General features: G+C 36.7%; 2 protein-coding genes across 6 annotated transcripts in view; both read left to right on the forward strand.

Annotated features, from left to right (window-relative positions):
• LOC105147634 (ribosomal RNA-processing protein 7 homolog A) overlaps positions 1-1,055 on the forward strand; it is a 49,628-nt gene extending 48,573 nt beyond the window's left edge. For both annotated transcript variants that reach the window (XR_015546853.1, XR_015546854.1), the window contains exon 6: positions 970-1,055. The gene's annotated coding sequence lies outside the window, so the exon portion shown is untranslated. The remainder of the gene's footprint in view (positions 1-969) is intronic.
• The window catches only part of usp (retinoid X receptor ultraspiracle), a 102,475-nt gene that overhangs the window by 43,505 nt on the left and 43,699 nt on the right, over positions 1-15,271 (forward strand). Inside the window, exon 1 of one of the 4 annotated variants that reach the window (XM_011058784.2) lies at positions 1,206-1,371. The exons of 2 other annotated variants lie outside the window; for them this stretch is intronic. In XM_011058784.2, coding sequence (XP_011057086.1) covers positions 1,290-1,371 — 82 coding nt within the window. In that variant the 5' untranslated portion in view covers positions 1,206-1,289. Of the gene's footprint in view, positions 1-1,205; positions 1,372-5,229; positions 7,759-15,271 lie in introns of those variants that run through there. One more of the 4 variants, XM_087411646.1, reaches the window with a different exon arrangement.

A 15,271-nucleotide genomic window follows, 5' to 3' on the forward strand; every position in this document is an offset into this window, starting at 1 on the left:
CGAATCCTCGTTTCATCGTATTCCAAAGAAGCATGTCGTAATTACATCCAATCGTCGAAGCTAATCTTGTTACTTTTAAAGAAAAATAATTCGAGATTTTATATATATATATATATTTATTGTAAAATTTGATGACACGGAAAATGTCATTTATTGTAATTTTACGTTTTACAGTTAAATTTTGCAGCGATTAATCACAGATAACTGCGCGATAATGACCGGTCCAACTGTTTGATCGATGATAAAATTAAATAGATAACGACGCGCATTCGAAATCGGAATTATGAATAAGTCAACTGATATAAAGGACTGCAATAATCTGTTATAATATTGCTTGTATTTATCGGTAAAAAAAATAACTTGTTATGCATATTAATAAATAAACTTTCGTAAATACGCTATAAAATATATTCCGCTCGAATGTATTTTCCAGATTTGATTGCTTCGTTAAAATGTAATATTTTTCCTTCTAAATATTATAAAGCACACTTTTTTTTTCTTTCTATTTTTTCCCCTGTATCATACATTTTTGAACTATTGAACGCTTTTTTGTACAATTTGCATCTCTCTTAGGCTCATTTCTATCAATATAGATTAACTTTAATTTTAGTTTAAATTACTTTTTATCTTTTTCTAATTTGTAGAACTAGAAGGAGATAAAGAGTGAATTAAATCCAAATTAAAGTAAATCTGTATTAATAAAAGTGGACAATAGTGGCATAAAAAGTATACGACGAATCTTAATGCATGGATGAAAAAGCAAGTTCCGAATCGGGACCATAATTAAGAACGTGACTTAGTGCGTTATTACCTCAGGCCCTTCACTAGAAGGGAACACATGAGCTACTTGTCGGTGAATGCCGTGGGATTCAAGGTCGCTGTACGATTCGGTGAAGGATTCTTTCGTAGCTTCGCGTCCGTCGTTATCCCTTCCTGCTTCTGAAAGCCACTCTTCTCTTTCTACCGTAGAATAGTTAAGCAACCGGTCGCGCGATCGATCACGAACGAACCAAAGAAGTGCAGTGAGCAACCATACCAAATCGATACCAAAAGAAGGAATACAGCTCGAGCGAGGGAGGGCAGGACAAGGTGGAAGGCACAGGACTTCTTTCGCGAGATGACGCGGTGCGGACGAGGCGAGGGTTCCGTCTGAAAAGAAACGAAAAAGATCGAGCCACGCGAGGTGGTGTGCCACGGGGGGTGGTGGTGTGCGTGTGTGTGAAAAGATCGGCAAAATAAATCGGTCCACGGTGACGAGTGAAAGTAGATCGGGCAGACAGCCGGGCAAGATGATGAAGAAGGAGAAGCCGATGATGTCGGTGACGGCCATCATTCAAGGCACTCAGACTCAGCATTGGGCACGTGGCAATTGTACGTATTATATATATCTATAATATATCCTCTATGTAATCGATGTGCGATGCCGATCGATCGCCGATCGACGTGTTAATTTCACGAGATCACCGGAGAAACGGTATTGCGATCTATAATGATATAAGTGAAATTTGCCGACTAAATTAGCGTACACTTGAAGTCTCGTTTTTGAATTATTTATGCGTGGCTATTAGCCTTGAGAGGATATCGTTTGAAATTATATATTTAACAGTGTTTTAAGAAGATATAATAAGATTCTGTAATGAAACTACATTATACGGCAATTTTTGCGTATTATAGTTATACGAGCGATCGTTAGATCTCTACTTTTAATTAAGATTAGCAAATGAATTGTGCCGAACGAAACCGGGACAAGAGAACATGAGGCACGGATTTTTATGAAGTATATTATGTTTGAGTTTTAGGTAAGGGAAAGAACTTTTGTCAAATGCTTAGAATTAATTAGCGAATTCTACATATAATAAAAGTAGGTACATTCTTAGACAACGACGCGCTTATTAAAAAGTAATTTAATATTTATGAAATCACCGACAATAAGAGATCGCTGACGTTGATGATTCAGCCGTATATTTTTCTCGCTAATACGTCATTTAAATTGATAAAAATTTCGTTTCATTAGCTGTTTGTAGATTGCGAGAGTAATTGACCTCGCGTAATTGTTACCTCGCTCGGAAGGAAAATATAATCGTATCTCTATGACGAAGAAAGCGGGGTAATGTTATTTCGATTATACGATTCTACATAACGAACTTCATAACAGGGTCATTAAGTGCATTGAAGCGAACCGAACTGAAATGTGGTTTTCGCGGGCTGTCGTGGCTATGCTAATTAATTAATGCTTTACTATTTCCAAGTATTCAGCGTTAAATCGTAACTTAAAAATATTTAAACGAGATTAGATTCTTACGAATAATAATTAGCGTGTTGACGCTAGACTTTCGATTAGCACCGCGGTTTCAAGGTTTGGTTTTCACTCCACCACACAACTCAACACTCTACTCATCAATGACACATTATTTTTCTCCATGATGGCCGTGAAACTCAACGCTGATATTCGCGCAAACAATTAATTTTATGTATTAGGTGTTGGAATTAATTCGTAGCGTTTTACAAGTGATGGGAAGTACTTTCATTAATGTATTTTTTAATGCTCATGTGAAATAAATAACATTCTTTCATTAAAAACGCTACGAATTAATTCCAACACCTAATAGTTTCTGTTGCGCGAATCGTAAAGATGCAAATTAAATGCCTTTGTCTTTCAGAAAAAACTAGCATGGTTTATAGTCGAGTAAGGCTTGACTTGTTTATTGTAGTCTAAAAATCGTGATATGCGAGATGCGAAAAGAATTTAAAAAATTAGCTAGCTGCAAGTCTGAAAACAATTTTATTGGATTGTTAAAATAATTATATATGGAAAGAAGAATTTCATTGAAGTAAATGTAATATCTAAAATTTAGCTAAATACAGATCTTTATTGGATCAAAGTAATTATGTATAGGAATCTGTAACATGACAACCAATGTTGCAAAAAGTTTTGACATTCTAGCAACCAGCTTGAACGTCCTACATAATTATTTTGACAGTTCAACAAAAGCTAAATGTTTAACTAAAGTTTTGACAGCGTTGCTCGCGCTCGAGTTTCCATCGTAATTATTTTGGATCGGTAAAATAATTTTCAGATCTATCTTTTAAAAATTTCAACAAATATCATTTAACAGATAGAAGAACTCTTCATATACAAAATAAATAACAATAAATAAAGGGCAAAGTAAGAGTCAAATACATATTTTAAAATTGTAACGCAATTGAATAGAATATATCAAACAAAGAAAAATAAAAATTAAAAACAGATTAAAATAGAAATATAAAACAAGTTTCGGTTACCGGATTGAGTTCTCTTCAGACGTTTACATTTCACAAAAATCGCTGTACAAGATTAGTTCTTGAAAATAACCGCAATATTCCTTAAATTAATAGCTCGAGTGAGTTTTGATGTACAACTCGACATTATTCACGTACTAATTTCAACAAAGTTATTTTCGTCTATCGAAAGACCAGAGATTTCGAACTGCGTTTTCATCGATTCAAGTTCGTACTGTGGACATAACAACAGCCAGTCTTGAATTAGCGTGTCGTATCCGTCTCGACATGCTGGAACGAAGTGAGTCACCCGGTTCGTGTGATAGCCTGCCGTCTTGCATCAAGCGACCGATACGCGCCACACGGTCGACGCATATACATCGTATGTAGATGCTAAATGTACGGGGTGAAGGTCGGCTATTGAGACGTGAATGGCGCAATTTGCGGCAGCGGCGGCGACAGCGGTGGTAGCGAGCTGGACGAGCGCGCTCGTTATCAGTCACCGCTTTTAAAGGCGGCCTTAGATCGGGCCTTTAAAGCGCGAACGAGCGAGCGAGAAGGTCACGCGAATGCGCCCCGTTATCAGTGCCCGCGGACGCGATTTACGAGGGCGTTTTCGAGCCTTATCGCGTGTATACGTTCCTCTATATTACCGCGCAACACGCGCGCCCCGTTCCTCGCGCGCGGCCGCCAGAATGTCGGCACGAAACACGGAGGAACTTTCCGCACAAAACGTAAACATCGTATCGGGCGATTTAACCTAACCGGTGTACGGAGATCGATGCTCCTTCAGGAAAAATTGATGCCGACCGAGAACTGACCAAGTCAACGTCGCGACGATGAAATCTCGTTGTACTCATTACTACTCTCTGATAACGTTTATTTTTCTGTTTTTCTATCTGGACAGTCTACTACAAAAAAAGTATATAGATTATATACTTGCTTGTAGATTATATACTGCGCGCCGGGAGAATTTTGCGAAAGCATTGTTGTTATTACTTTTGTCTTCTGTCATTATACTAATTATTGAGTTGTCGAAGAAGTTTCGAATTAATTCATTTTTACAAAATTGATTTTTACATACAAATTTATTCAGGGACCACAATGATTAATGTAATTAGTTTTTTGAAGGGTGATTTAGAATTTTTTTACAGTCCATTATTATTGTATTATTAGATTACTTATTTATTATTTGATTACTTCTACGTCTCTGTTGCCCCGCCGTGATCGTGCGAATTGATTCGATCGAATCGGATAATGTAGTCGTAAAATAATTCCGCCCCGGGCGACGAAATTCATGGTCACAAACCTGATCGTGATCGATCATGTCGTTGACAGCCGCGCGTCTGTAGACAAGAGCTCGTCTGTTTGCCGAATGGCGCGAAATTGTTCCACAAAGCTACGTCGTTGGTGTTATCGGATAAGACGCCGCGCGCGTTTCTTTCTCCTTATCATTCACGATGCACCAGGTAATTCTTCACGTCAAGATAAAAAGAAAACACGATAATTCGCGAAATGAAGAGAGCTATCGCGTGCATTATCAGCTGGTCAATGTGCGCTGTATCGCGACGAAACGTCGTTCAATCATCCACGCTGTCACGTCAAATTATAAATACAACGCATCCATACCGAATTTACGAATTCATTTCACTGCGTGATTCGTTTCTCTTTACATCATTCGCAGGAAAAGTCTAAGATGTCGCGTGTAGTTCAAGCAAACTACGCGCCGATTATTTGTCGGTCTTGAAACACAGTCCTAAACCGAAGCTGGAGTAGAAATGTCACAAATTAATTGACAAGGAATTTAATATTATTGCAAATAAGCACCCCCTAAAAATTATTAAGTACATATTTTAATATTTTAGTATTTTTATATTTTTATTTTAGTATATTATTTTAATATTTTTAAAAGTATTTAAAAGCTATGTTTTAAAAGAAGGAAAGATAAAGATCATTATTTATCCAGGTGATTCTAGTAATTCTTCAATAAATATGAAAAGAAATATGCAGGACATGAATGACCTATCGTGTGTACTATTTATAATATTTATAATAGTAATTGCCTTACCTCGATCACGTTTGAATTAACCGACGATTACCATCGATCGTGAATTGCGTCGTTCAGGACGGATGAGGAGTTAATCACATCTTCGTGATCGAGGGTATGATCGTATGACGAGCATTTACTATTTATCGCGACGTAACCGTGGCCGCGCCGCCCACGAGTGGCATAGTTCCAATATGGTCGATGGAGATGATTGCATCCCGAGCATCTTGGATGATTTCAGTGCTGGGACGTCGCCCTAGAATTGACGATGATGGGCTTTACGATGCTGTTTGTACGTTGAGAGAAAAATTTTGATATTTGTTACTACAATTGTATCATAATTATGATTATTGCTATAATGTTAGTATAATAATAATTGTACCTAGTTTTATCAATAAATACATATAATTAGTAACTTCGAAAATGTGATTATAATTACTATCATAAAAATGATTGCAGTTGCAATAATTTGTAGTAATTTTTTTATGTTGACTAAAAAATGTATATAAATTATAGTTAAATTATTGTAATTACAATCATTTTATTGTCATTTTTTGTTACCAATTTTATATATATATATATGTATATTTATAGAACTTTACATATTATTTATTACTAACATTATAACAATAATAATCACAATTACAGTAACATGTAATTATATAGTTTACAAATATAAAAAATTTTTCTCTTTATGTACAACCGATATACTGCCTTATCGCGGGCGCATTTATCGCATCATCCATTCCATATTCCGGAGATAATCGATGCGTATGTTCGCAATGATAACCGATATCATTGGTCTGAACGAAAATATACGTTACTTTCGGATTTGCATACATTCGTGAAAATCTCGCGACGTGCGATACATTACTCATGATTAAATGTTTAGATAACGATGCATGATTCCGTTCTCTCGATACTCATTACACGGCCATACGTATATTAATTAGCGTATACGTTATGTCTCTGTATGACGAATATTATATCACGTTAATGAATCCTTTCGATAAAAGTATCACAGTCGTCACCGACTGTTATTTAACGCGCTGTTATTGAGTATAAAATTGAGTATAAAATTGTTATTTATTATTATATAAAGAATATATTTTGCCTTTTGAAATGTAAGAAGCTAATTATTGTAGAGTGCCCCATAAATTTAGCATCATAGAACATTATTGGTGCGTGTAATGTCATATATTACCCAATTAACACTAAAAGTACTTCGTCTATATAGTCACTAAAGATGACTCCATTTCATGGATTGGATGGTTTCATTGGATTTCATTGGATTTCATTGGATGGTTTTTCATACATTATTTGGATGAATTTGTTTGGACTTGACCTTACTTAACTTCATAGATAAATGTAAAAATTATGTTTTTCTAGCTATAATTAAACTAATAGTTGTTTTGTAATGGTTTTGTACTAACTTTAAAAGTTAGTACAAAACCATTAGTTTAGTGATAAACTACAGCTAGAAAAATATTTTTACATTATCAAGTTAAGTCTAATCCAAAGTTAAACCAGAAAATGAAAAACTGGGCCTAAAAGGCTCGGCATATCGAGCGATTAAATTATTAAAAAGTAAAGAAAGTAAAGAAAGTGATAAAAAAACCAGACATAATTTTTGAAAAGTCGAAAAATTTCAAAATCCTATTTTTTACAAGACATACAATGGTAATCCAAAAAAATAGAAACGGTCAATAATGACCGCTTGGTTTAGTGTCAACCGTGCGCTTCTTTATTGCACAACACGTCTAATTTTGTTCTCTTGAAAAATAACGGTACACGGTTTATATAAATAAAAGCTGCGGCCTTGCCTTTTTAATTTTTCTTCTATGATGCTGTGGATTTATGGAGCACCACGTATAGTTTTATATCGCCATTTCTCCGCGTGATGTGTCCCGAATTTCCATATAAATTTATCGCTAATCTCGTGCTCTAGAAGCGCATGAGAATCCGGGCACCGGCTTGCGCAATGCTTGCAGTCAGATGATACATATAGATACGAGCGATTCATAGGGAATTGCTCTCGTTTCTCTATCTCTCTTTCTCTCGGCCTCTGTAAATCCTGCGGCTGCGTTTATTTAGCCTAGACCGTCGTTGCCTCCGTCGTCGTCGTCGTCGTCGTCGTCGTGTCGTCGTGTCGTCGTCGTCGTCGTGTCGTCGTTTCTACATTATCGCACACGCGTTTTACGTACGCGCGACCGTGCACGCACACGCGTACGAGATGCGTGTTTCTCTGTGCGATAAGCTCCGTAAGCATCACGCGAGGCTCCGGCAGGCACGCAGAGGCCTCGGCTGCTCCAGTGCAGCTAATGTACACGGGTACGATGCAACCTTGGCACCGATGGGAACGAGCCGTGAAGAGCAGGTCCTGCTATCGCGTATCGTGTGTACACGTGTACGCGCGCACATCGCATACAACATCGCCTCTTCTATTGAACCAGGTTTGCCATGCGTGTGGGTTGCGGACGTTTATTTTATTTATTTTTTTTTCTTTTTTTTTTTTTACGACGCACTGTGTGTTTGCAGACACTTCATTCGGACGGGAAGAGGATTCCCCTATAGGGAAGGTGTCCGATAATCTTTTTTCGGCGATCCGAAACACAAATACGAACGTGGAATTCGAATAAGAGTGAGATCACGTCCGAGTCTTGGAGCTTCTTTTTTTAGAACGATATTCATAGTTCGTTCTTATTTTAAGACCGTTTTAAGTAAAGGATTGGCACTGGAAATCGGGGAAAATGTCAAGGAAATTGAGAACGATCAATGCAAATCAGGAAAAAAGTCAGGGAATTTTGGCAAAATTTTCTGGAAAGATCCTTGGCTTTGTGATTAAATAAAATAAAATTAAAGAAGTTCAATATGTGCACATCCTATTTTTGCAGTTTTGAAATACTACTAACTTAACAATTGAGTGCAAGCAATGCCAGCAACATCAATAGCAATTTATATTGCTATGTTAAATTGTGTTCCTTCAATAAAATATTTGATGATTTCCAAATCAGGACGAAAATACAACAAAATTTCAAAATATTATTGAAGACAGGCGGATCAGGTAAAAAACTGTGGAATTTTAAGATAAAAAGAATTTGTGACAACCATGTCTTAATATGATATACAGCTGTCTCATTCATAACACATTAAAAGAAAAATGTCAAAATATTACGAAGCAAATATTACGAAATTTGATTGCGATGACGAAATATGTTTCTGTGAAATATATCTCCTTAATTGCAAAAACTAAAATAGATAGCTTATTTGCGAAGAATAAAATTTTATTTCGTCTATATTTAAATAAATATTTATTTCAATGAAATAAATATATTTCTCACAAATATTAGGTGTTGGAATTAATTCGTAGCGTTTTACAAGTGATGGGAAGTACTTTCATTAATGTATTTTTTAATGCTCATGTGAAATAAATAACATTCTTTCATTAAAAACGCTACGAATTAATTCCAACACCTAATATTTTAGGCATCTTTTTCTCAGTGCAGTCTTAAGACTGTAAATAAGATCCGACTATGAACATCAGCCTTAGAATTTCTCTCGAGAACGACGTACTAGAGAACGTGATTACTAGTTATATTCAATCGCGCTGCGCAAAAGGCGTCAAATTTTTCAATAAGTTTTTTTTTTGCCCTCCCCGTATAATCGTCGCGTGACGATTGCGATCGACGGAAGTCCCTCGTCGATCCGCGCGAGCATGAAACGATAGGCGTCGTCCAGAAGGAAGCGATCGTTTATTATAGTCACGTTGGCAGGTTTCTCGCGGTGGCTACTGACCGAATAGATGTTTCTGTCACGTATAATACAGCGACGCATACTCGTGCGTTTAATATTCCACCGGTGATCGGCATTATATACACGCGTGTATTTAATTAGTAGGAGATGGGGAGAATATATTTTACGACGTATTATTATTAATATTATTACACTCGGCGTGAATTTGCTTGATCATTCTGCAGACGGCGGAAAAAAGTGCTTCTTTTTCTCCTCTTTTCAAATTAGCACTGTCATTTTCATTGTCACTGAACGACCTAAGATCGAAGGTGCCCTAAATTTCTAAATTCATGTCATTCGGAATATTGGGACACGGAAAAAGAGACGCGCGTCGAAATAGCAAGCGAAGACGAAGATGTATCAGGTATGCTCGTCCCGTATGTTTCCGATGTTTTGTTACCGAGATTTTTTACACGTGACATGGTGCAGAATGCGCACACAGAAAAATACATACTCTCTAAATCTGAATCAGTGGATAGTCTAACTAATTACCCAGTGGCATACTTAGCACTGATAAACAATGAAGTTCAACTAAAAAGAGAAGAATGTTTGAATATTTTATAATTAAAATTAAATACTGACATTTGCACGTTAATTTCAACCTTCTAATATCATATTCGTTGAATTTAAGCACTAAAACACGGTAGATCACATAATAAAAATTGGCTAGGTTAGGAATCTCATATTTAATTCACTGATTACCAGTGGCATACTGATATCAGTGATTATCCACTGATTCAGATTTAGAGAATACTGTAAAGCAAGTAATAATTACTATCATAGTTCGTCACAAGCATCAAATTGATTCGAAATATATTCTGAATCCTAGTAAGTTTAATTAAGATTGAAAATTAAATCAAATTCGATTTGCTTATTTTACGAAGCTTATTCGCTTTTTCCATCAATTTTATAATGTTCTTCAAAAGAAAATAAATTTGAGTACGTAACAATGGATTTTTAGAAAATCTATTATAAGTATATTTTATAAGATTATCATCAAGAGAATATTCTTCGTTAAAGATAACTTTGTTAGTAAAATTAAAAAATTAATTGAGTAAGCACTTTTCTTAGCAATAGAATATTTTTCTGTGTGTGAACACGGTTGAAAAGACACGCCCTGACATACGTCAGCTTCATTAGAATATACGCGTTTTTCACAAGATTACTCTCGATCGCCGATCTTAGTCATGGTACGAGTGTCCCTCACTTCCTCCATGCAAAATGCGCGGATCTTGAACCGTCTCGCAACTTGCTCAACTTGGAATGTGTCATCGTCGTCGACGCTGAGCGAATGAAGATTAAATCTGGGACGGGGAGAAAGACAAGGGTACGCAGGTCGTAAACGCGATTCTCACACGTGAGTTTAGTTACTCTATACGGCTGTAACTGGCATAATGAGTAAATAAAGCTAAATTTATTCCATCCTGTTCGCGTGCAAAAGCTATTTTTTTTTCGCACGTCCTTTCCTTCTAATATATATCTGATGATCTTTGTCGAGTCTATTTGAAACGGTAGACATTATCGCTTATTTTTTTAATTGCAAATAAATTATTTTATTTATGTACTTTTCGAAACGAATAACATTTTCTTTTTGATATAAGGAAAGACTAAATAGGCGTATAAATCGAATAAATAAAAAAGGGTTAACACGATCGAGGCTAGATCTTTTAATAATATTTAAACGTAAATTTTAAATACAGCTTTCAGTTATATAAACTATACGCCGATTATTGTTGGGCTTGTGAAATGCACAATTATAAACTGGAGATACTGGAATAACAAAAATTACAAATTAAATTGATCGTCAATTTAATAATTGCACTAATTAATAAGCATCTTAAAATAACAAATTGCACCGCAAATAACTTTTTGCGACAAATATTATTCTAGCTAATATAACTCCAGGAACCTGGAGTTTGAACTTGCAACTTTCCTTGGATGCTTTTCATTTAGTGGCACAAGTCAACACAAGTATTGTTCTGCTCTTTGTTACTCATGAAATGCAAAGAAAGGTAAAACATTTGCGTTGACTTGTGTCACTAAATGAAAGGCACCCTCAAGCGATACAAGTGTCTTTTTATCTTTTTTTTTTTTTTTTATTTACTACGTGCGTCGCTTGCGGTGATGCGTTGAAAACGATCTTCCGAGTTCGGAACTTTCAATAAACCCGCCAACCGACAGCCGGAAGGGAGGAAAAATAGCGAAAACGCGAAATCGATAGAGGAACAAACGTTGATTGCGCTGTCAGGTGTGTGTCGGGCACGTTGCAGCTGCAAACAAAACGTTGCCATTGCCGTTTGACCAATCGAAACGCGTGCTCGTCGCTGTCGATACCGTCGACAAGTTCCGCTCGCTTTGCGACTGTCAAGTGAGACACTCGCAACAGAAACGATCGATACTCTCTTTCGCAATATTAATTAGGAAAAAGCGGGAACGAGAGGATAAAGTTAGTTTCTGAAAAGAAAAGAAGCTACAATTTTTAAGATATAATCGAATCGTTAAAAGTATAAGTGTCATTGAGATATGCAAAGAAATAACAGTTTTTTCACTCATTTGTCATAATAACAACATGACTCAAAAATTGTCACTTTTCGGTTGTCAGCAGAAAAAGAATTAATGGAAACGTTAAAAAAAAAATACTTCAAAAATGTTTTTAAACTGAGGTAGAAATTTCATTCATGCATTTTTTAAAACAGTTCTCTCAGTTAAAACGTTATATTAATTTCTGTTTAGTAACTGAGATAACAAAATTATTTAGGATCCTAATCAAAATGGAATGCTTTGCAATGAATGCACAAAAGTGTGCAAAATCTCAACACAAAAAAAAACAGAACAATAAACTGGACAACGCAGTATTTTAATTAATAATAATCTACTAATACTAGATAATAACTGGATAGCTGCAAACTATACATATTTTTAAATTTACCAGAAAAACTGCATACATTTTCACCAGGATTCTTCCTCTATAATTATTTTCAAAATTGATATTATAAAATGTATTCAAAATATTAAAATAAAAAAAATATTAAATTTTTTTATTTTCTGAAAAACTTTGTTTTTCTAAATATCGCTGTTATAAGTGATATATTCACTGTAAGAATCTCGTGATATCGTGACAAGTACCCATTATGTGCAAGTGCTCGTATTACTGTTCCCTTACAAATAGTTTCTCGTGGTAATAATTTCGAAATAATTAGCGGGCTTTCATTAACATGTCGCCACGCGAAACGGACGCATCCAAAGACAATGGGAAGCCTTCGAGAATAACACCGACGAGAACGAGAAGGTTCGCCTCGTGACTGATGACCTTCTTACCTTCTTTCTTACCTTCGAGCGGGCAATGCCGATTACGTAAGCTCGCCGGTTAACGTGTTTAGCACGGAACCGTCGGGCATTCGCCGTGGAAGAGAACACTTGACGAGGAGGAGGCGAACGAGAAGGAAAGAAGGTAGCGGGAGAGGAGCAAAGGGAACCTGCAGTGTCAGCGAGAAGGCGAGAGGAGAGAACGTGTAGCCGCGCGAACCTTGAAACTGACATTCGTTACGGTGTATTTTTGTGCGGCTTCATCTTTAATCGTCGCTAAAAATCGCTCGCGTCGCCACTTTTACGTACATTAATTTCGTGAGGGCTGCTAAGATGGTAGGGAATAAGAAGCATTCATACACGGGCTGCCTCGCCTTGACTTTTATCTATTTTTATATACACACGGCGTTTACACTTTCCTTATATTTATTATATTGCGAAATATGTGCTTTGCCGAGACGCCGACAATTATTTCGATTTCGTAATTACGAGTATCGTCGTCGACTCGTATTAAATCAAGCAAAATTAACTCGCGCGAACGCGCGCTCATTGACGGCTATTTACTCAGCAACACCTTGTTTACCAGCCGGACAATGTTTTAAGGGCGATCATCCTTGCCTTCGCGAGGCGTAACGATATTTTAAGGCTATTTAAAGCTTCAATGGTACGCTGCTGCAGCGAGTTATATTTTTATTATCCGCCGGGAGAAAATATTTTCCACTGCGAAGGGGTTAATTGTCGCGCATCGCCGAGCTTGCTCCAGATATCACGCTGATAATCGCGAACGCGTTCTTGTTGGCACGAATGTCTAAATAATCGCAATGTTAATTATACCTATTTAAATTTAGATTTAACATGAATTTAATATTTAAAATAAATTTCTTGTAAAAATCTTCTAATCAAAAATTAGCCATAAGAACTCAAGTTGTTCTTTTCGTAGCAAAATTCTGTGAATGAAGAAGGATGTCTATCATCTAGCAATGCACCTGTGATGCGAAAGAAAAAATGTACTATCTTGCTCTGACTAAAGTCGTAATCACACTAGCGATTACTTTTCAACCTATTAGAGCAAAAACACCGTTGCTTTGCTTCTGATTGGTTGAAAAGCAATCGTCAATCGCAATCTAATCGGCGATCGCTAATGTGATTATGATAGAACATGAATTGCCAGCAAATGTCGGACTTGTCAAAAGTGATTCTCTTATCGCCAATCTTTGATTACAGTACCTCTTACGCATCTTTTTTTAACATGTCCAATATGCAAGTTACTTTGCATTCGTTAAGGATCGATTGGTTCTGATTCTCGAGAATGCAATTCGTTTATGGATCTGAAATGTACTATTATAAATTGAAACTTCAACTAGATGTTCGAGATATGTTTCTCGTACATCTTTTTTTAACACGTCCGACATATAAATTACTTACATTTGTTAAACAGGGTTGTCACTTGACTTGGAAAACCGGGAAAAGTCAGGGGAAAATGTAAAAGTGTGGAATTTAGAAATTTGCTCACAATTCCCTGAAACTGCTCCTGTTCCAAATAATTATTATAATTTTTTAAATATTATATCTGACGTTTATAGTTAAATACGTTCAAAACAACTTGCGCACTTTAAACGATTTTAATAAAATAATTAAAATTCATATTTTATTCAATATTCTTATTCGATCCCTCTTTTTCGTCATAACTGCATTCTTTTTTCCAAAACTAATTTGTTGTTTACCGGCTTGAATTTGCATACAAAATTGTACGATGTCACTAAGCTTTTTTCCCATTGTTTTTAATAATATAGACTAGCTTTCCTACAATCCTTGAGTCTAAATGTAAAAATTTCCATATTTTATATTACTCGTGGAAAATTTTCCATTTTCATCTAGAAAGCTCGGAAAAGTCAGAGAATTTTAAAATTAATTTTCTGTTCCGCAACCCTGTCGGTTTTGCTTCTCTCCGGAGAGTGCAGCGTTATATCCGAAGTCGATAGGCTTTAAACGATCCGCTGAGGGAAACGATCTGGAATGTGGTGCGCACATCGGGATCGCGTCGTCCAAGTCCACATTGAGCGTTCTCGTTGAACAAAGTGCATTAATTTCGATACGATTAATTTCTACCCACGGGTAATGCGGACTTTTTGCACATCCTGTACGTATACCGCGTAGCGAGCGCGATACGCCTCGTTGCACCTGCGACAGCGGGGAGCAGCGTGTACGGGTACGCGTTCTCCACCACGTAAACGCGCGCCGCTCGTTTACCCGGTTTGAAATCGCGACCCCGTGACCTTCGCCGTGATATTCACGTACAAGGCCACCTTCGTCGCGCTCCGCACGTTTCTTATTCATACGTCGCGGTTGCACGCACGTATACGCTAAAATCGAAGGATCGCGCAGGAATATTCCCCGAGCACTTCGCGCGGTAATGGCGCGGTAATGGTCGTGAGCTATAATAGCTCAAATTTAGCCGCGACTGAAATAGCCGCAATTTGCGCAATTGGAAACTTTTCGCCTTCTTATCCTTTCTCACCCCTGCCTTGAAAAACTTACTCGAGGGTTCTAATTAAATTACGAAGGAGGTCAGTCGTTAATTGAACCGATAACCGATCGCTCGGTCGTCCATTTTTATATTATTACGTTGTTTACTCTGAGCGTGAAGGTGTAATTTAAAAATTGTGTAATGAAGACGCGAACCGGAAGGGCTTGTGTGACATCATACGACATTGTGAAATTTAATAAAAAGGTCACTCGTTGCATATACTACGACCTACGGTAATAGGTCGTCATCAGAGGCGCGATTAAATAATAAGTGGTTAAAATAACGAAGACCGTATTGTATAATAATATCTCTGCGAGCGGAGCAGCAATATGATGCTCAGA

The sequence above is a fragment of the Acromyrmex echinatior genome, chromosome 12 (assembly GCF_024713525.1).
Source record: "Acromyrmex echinatior isolate Ae372 chromosome 12, ASM2471352v2, whole genome shotgun sequence".
NCBI lineage: Eukaryota > Metazoa > Arthropoda > Insecta > Hymenoptera > Formicidae > Acromyrmex > Acromyrmex echinatior.